This window comes from Notolepis coatsorum (assembly GCF_963971535.1).
Source record: "Notolepis coatsorum genome assembly, chromosome: 5".
NCBI lineage: Eukaryota > Metazoa > Chordata > Actinopteri > Aulopiformes > Paralepididae > Notolepis > Notolepis coatsorum.
The window spans coordinates 163337857-163343856 of NC_140169.1; the positions used below are offsets into that span (position 1 = coordinate 163337857).

Genomic DNA, 6000 nt, shown 5'->3' on the forward strand with positions numbered 1-6000 from the left:
CGACAAGTCCCTGGCCAATGGCGTGCAGCGATTGGTCAGGGACAAAAGTTTAACGTGCGCCGTTATGATGCCAAGGCATTATGATGCCAAGGCGTTATGATGCCAAGGCGTTACGATGCCAAGGCGTTATGATGCCAAGGCGTTATGATGCCAAGGCGTTATTATGATGACAAGGCGTTACGATGCTCCGTTAACCTAATCTGACACGGCGACCGTCGTGAAACATACAAATATCGCGGAGTCTGATCCCGGCATTAGAGTGAGATTTTCCCCTCGACAACAGCAGAGGAACCTGGCCATTCAGAAAAAAACATTCTCACGTTAAATCCCCCACCTGACAAAAGGAGTCTTTTTTTAGAACGAGTGGTGATTTCCAATGGCTTCAAAGTCGTAATACCTCTGGGCCCAATAGCCAAGATTAGTTCAGCATGAAGGCTGGTATTGTGGTGAACACTAAAGACTTCAGCTCGTACAAGAACCAACCAAGGAGTTCTCAAATGAAACCTTGGAAGGTGTATTTCATAGTGTCTGCTTCCTTGGAAGGTATATTTCATAGTGTCTGCTTCCTTGGAAGGTATATTTCATAGTGTCTGTGTAGTATATTCCTACAGAATCCTACAATAATCTAAGGTTATTGTAGTACAGTACAATGGGATTGCTTATCTGGAAGGAGGAGAAAGGGATCATACGTGATAGAATTGTTGGTCTCCTCATCTGACTTAAAGCAGATGAAGAATAAACGTGTAGCCAGACAAACCAGAACTGTAGTTCAACTCTTCTGATTTATTTGAGCCCGGGCCAAGAGTGAATAGAAGGTTGCCTTTCACATACAAGGATTATCAGAAAACATTAACATGGCTGCCGTGTACAGGAATCAACAAGGTTTGCATCTCAAACCCCAATATGTACACAAAACAGTCACTCGTTAACATAATTTGAACATAGAGAATTTACTGTACACATTACACATGAGTAAATCTGGTTTACAGATCAGGGATCTGTACATTACTCTAAGCTAAACCCCCATTGGTGTTTCCCATGATTTACTCACGTAAAATGCAATCAGCTCACAGTAGTCTCTGGGTGGGGAGCGGTTGGAGCCGCAGACCTGGGTTGGGTCTGGGCTCCAGAATAACACTATGTGGGCCCTTATATCCTATAATTTCTAGCCAATAATAGCACATTTTACTAATATGGTTGGTCCAATCCAGTGTCTTCTTGTGGGGGGGGTTGGTTCTTGTCTCCGGGTGGGGTGGTGTGATGTCATCTTCCCTCAGTGATAAGAAGGGGGGTCTTGATGGCCCCCGTCATGGTCTTCCTTGATGTGGTCTCAGTGATCAGAAGGGGGGTCTTTTATGGCCCCCCCTTCCTTGATGTGGTCTTTCAACTCAACTGATTACAGAGGCCTGTTCCAATAAACCTTTTACCAACTGTATCTCCCGTATATATGAATTTACACATTTATAATATTATGGTTTACTCTTTTGATACTAAACAGTTGATTAATAGATAACTTTGTTTGTGACTTAGTGTCCATGACTAATCATTTCTTCAACAAGTCTAAACTGGTCTGCCCTGTGGTCAACCCAGCTGTCTCTGCTCAGCATTTACATACAGTCAGTTCGAGAAGGTGTCGTTTGTTCCCTAATTTAGTCATTGCTTGAGTGGGGGTTGAAATAACTATTGCTGTTGTTATCTGTTGCAACTGTCGCAACTGACAGTTGAGACTGTTTAGCCACTGAGTCCACTCTGCTATTGAAAGGTACATCTGGCTTTACATTTATGGTTCTCTAATTTATTCCCACATATTAATTATGAAATTCAACGTCAATATTTACCACATCTGCTTCCTTGGAAGGTATATTTCATAGTGTCTGCTTCCTTGGAAGGTGTATTTCATAGTGTCTGCTTCCTTGGAAGGTGTATTTCATAGTGTCTGCTTCCTTGGAAGGTATATTTCATAGTTTCTGCTTCCTTGGAAGGTGTATTTCATAGTGTCTGCTTCCTTGGAAGGTATATTTCATAGTGTCTGCTTCCTTGGAAGGTGTATTTCATAGTGTCTGCTTCCTTGGAAGGTATATTTCATAGTGTCTGCTTCCTTGGAAGGTGTATTTCATAGTGTCTGCTTCCTTGGAAGGTATATTTCATAGTGTCTGCTTCCTTGGAAGGTATATTTCATAGTGTCTGCTTCCTTGGAAGGTATATTTCATAGTGTCTGCTTCCTTGGAAGGTATATTTCATAGTGTCTGCTTCCTTGGAAGGTGTATTTCATAGTGTCTGCTTCCTTGGAAGGTGGATTTTAGGGCTGTCCCCGACTAAGGATTTGGATAGTCGACTTTGATTGGCCGAAATTGGCCGATAGTCGACTAATAGTCGACTACCCCCCTGAATGCAAACATTTTTAAAAAAATTTAAAATTATATATACACATATATATATATATATATATATATATATATATATATATATATATATATATATATATATATATATATATATATTTTTTTTTACTTCCATTTGGGCTGTGGGGGTGCTTAATGTCTGAAGGAGTCGACTGAATGAAGGCTTCTTGTCCTCTGCTAAAGCATGCAATTGGCACTGATGGATACATCTTGATATTTGTCTAGTCTAGTGTGTTCATTAGATGGGTGAAATCCTCTTTCAGTGCCTCTGTGCCTGTTTTCTTAGGCAGTTAGCCTCGCTGGTATGCGCGCCATTAGCGTTAGCCACACTTCTAGGCCTCTCTGCTTTTGGAAAGAATGATATAAATGTTTTTAATAATAATAATAATTATAATATTTCTTTTTTTCTTTGCATTCGACTAAGAGGTTGGCAGTCAACTACGGCTCCTTTCGATCGATTAGTCGACTATTCGACTAATCGGGGTCAGCCCTATTATGTTTTATAGTATATTTTATCCTCGGAAGGTATATTTCATTGTGTCTACTTCCATGGAAGGTATATTTCATTGTGTCTACTTCCTCGGCAGGTATTCATTGTGTCTGCTTCTTCATCAGGTACATCTTTTGGACAGACTGGTACCGCCCGGCGAAGGTGATGAGGGCGTGGTGTGACGGGTCGCACGCCCTCTCCATCGTGAACACAACTCTGGGTTGGCCCAACGGCCTGGCGATCGACTGGAGGTGAGCAAGCGGTCCACGGGAACAGCCCCCCTAATCAAGTTTCAAGTCTTTGTTTTATTTGTCACATATAATGTACATTAACTACAGTGAAATGCTTGGTTCTGTGTGACCCCCCTGAGATTGTGCTTCATACAGTAAAAAAAAGTTAAGTAAAGTAGTATAGACCTGTTCGCTGTATACAAACATACCGTGTTCGAGCCAATCAGCAATACCAACTGAGTCACAGGACTAAATCGTCCCGGACCTGCGCGAGCTGCTGCGCTAAAAGAATACAACGGGGATCTATGGCGAAACCATGGTACTCCCCTGCAGGGGCGTAGCTGTAGATTCTGGGAGCCAAAAAATAATGTATTAGTGGGCCCCCAAATAATGCGTGCGCGCGTTAGCGCGCGAGTGAATTTTTTTTGGCCATTTATTTATTGATGAAAATGCAGAATATGGTTTTTACCTATACATTCGGATCAGCAGTTCAGCACCTGCACTGTTGGTGAACCTAGTAAAGGATGTTGCATTGCGTTCATCTTCAATGAATGGACCAATGCAATAGTCTACCAAAGAACCTTGAGTCGCACTAGTCTGGGAACAACCCTGGGTCAAGTGATAGTAAACTGGACTGGACGAACAACATCGAGGCCCTACAGGAAGGGACATAACAGACTGTTCTTCCTGAGAAGGCTCAGGTCTTTTAATGTCTGCAGCAAACTGCTGCAGATGTTCTACCAGTCTGTGGTTGCTGGTGCCCTCTTCTTCGCTGTGGTATGCTGGGGGGGGGCAACACCAACACACACAAAATAAACAAACTGGTCAAAAAAGCAAGCTCTGTGGTCGGAGCGGACCTGGACAGTCTGAATCACATTTTTTTTTCTCTCTTTTTTCTACCTTAAACAGATCTTTTTCAAGTTCCAAGTTTTAATACTCTTATCAACATGCGAGTCAACAAATGCTTGCTTTATGCATTCATTTAACACGATGACCCTCATGCATTGCAAATTTGCATCAAATTCAAAACAGAGTGATGCACAAAATAACTTAAAAGAAAATAATAATTTAAAACAATGAATAAAGTGTGCATGAAATAATAGGGGAAAGAAAACGTTAGGAACTTGTTACATTCACCCACACAAGGGCTGATTAATCACCCCCCCCCCCTCTCTCTCTCACACACACACTCTCCCAGCTCTCTTTCTCTCTTGCCCCTTCCTCATCTCTCTCACCCCCCCTCTCTCTATATCTCACACACACACACACACACACACACACACACACACACACACACACACACACACACACACACACACACACACACACACACACACACACACACACACACACACACACACACACACACACACACACACACACACACACACACACACACACACACACACACACACACACACACACACACACACACACACACACACACACACACACACACACACACACTGCTGGGCCCTTGGAATCATCCTAAGCTACCCCCCCCCCCCCCCCCAGCTATGCCCCTGCTCCCCTGACTAAAAGTAGTTTCAAACGAAAACGGCTGGATGTCATTTAGTGTATAGACTAGAGTGTGAGTCCTTCACCTTTTACATATCTAGCTTTGGCATGGATTGATTGTTTAGATTGCTAGCATGGCTAACAAATGCAAATATATTGTAGTCTGCCCCGTTGTTCTGACCAGGATTAAGTTCCTTTCTGCTCCGGTTATGCGCGCGCAGCCGCGCACACTGAGTCTGACGTATACAGCAAACAGGTCTATAGACCTGAAATGAAAATAAATAAATAACCTTCTTACTGTCTTATAGTATCATGCACTCTTCCTACTATAGTAATATGTCTTTAAGTAGTAAATGCACTCAACACTGCAGCACTGTTTCAGCACTGTTTGATAAACATTGTTACTCAGCTTAAGGGGGGACAGCACCCCCTAATAATGATGTTATTGAACTGAACAGAACCACACACAGGGTGTAGTACCCTCTAATAGGCAAAACAATTATTGAATAGATATCACTATGAAACTTTCCCAGTTTGTTATGTACATATAAACTAAATAAATATATATTGCAAGTTTCCTGAATTTTATGTTTTTATATGCAAATGAGGCACTTCACCATTAAATTATGAGGCAATTCACAGGAAATTATGTTCACAAGGTACAGGGATGAGGAAGGGACTTGATATTCACGGTTGTTTACATTTTTATTTTGTTTTCTATTTTATTTATTTCATGTTTTACATATATAGTTTTTTGTTTTTTGTTTTGCATATATATAATTTTTTTCTTTTCTTTTTTATGTTTTAAAATAGTACACTCATTTGAGTAGTGGAAAAGGGGTAGGATTAAATAAGTGTATACTTCTTCCTACTCCTTTTCGAACATGTAGATTGAGTTGTTTTGCTTTTGTTATTGTTTGTTTGTATTCATTGCATGTTCGAAATAAAGATTTCAAATCAAATCAAATATGTGCACATTTATGGATGCAATCAGGCAAAATGAAGTAAAATAAACAACAAAATGTGTGTTATTGACATTTTATTGTCACTAGTTTCATAGAAGACATGCTTAGGAAGCTAAATATAACCAAATCTCAATATCGTCGAAAAAAAGCTAAAAGGCAATTTTGGGGGTGCTGTCTCGCCTTAAAGAGTTGTACCCTTGCTTCTGACTTGTCGTACAGAACTTGTAAGTCGCTTTTGGATAAAAGTGGCAGCTAAATGAATAAATTTAAATGTGGGCCAAACACTATACAAAATATACAATAGAAAAATAAAAGTGCAAAATGCAAACAAATGCAAAAATGCTAAATGAGGTAGAGATGTAGTGCAACTATTTTAGTACTAAGTAAAAAGTTAT

At 40.6% G+C, this 6000-nt stretch overlaps 1 protein-coding gene across 1 annotated transcript in view; it reads left to right on the top strand.

Annotated features, from left to right (window-relative positions):
* Window positions 1-6000, top strand: part of lrp2a (low density lipoprotein receptor-related protein 2a) — a gene marked incomplete at its 5' end in the record, with an annotated part of 335411 nt that overhangs the window by 104191 nt on the left and 225220 nt on the right. The window contains 1 exon segment of the mRNA XM_084314359.1: window positions 3018-3143. Coding sequence (XP_084170485.1) covers window positions 3018-3143 — 126 coding nt within the window.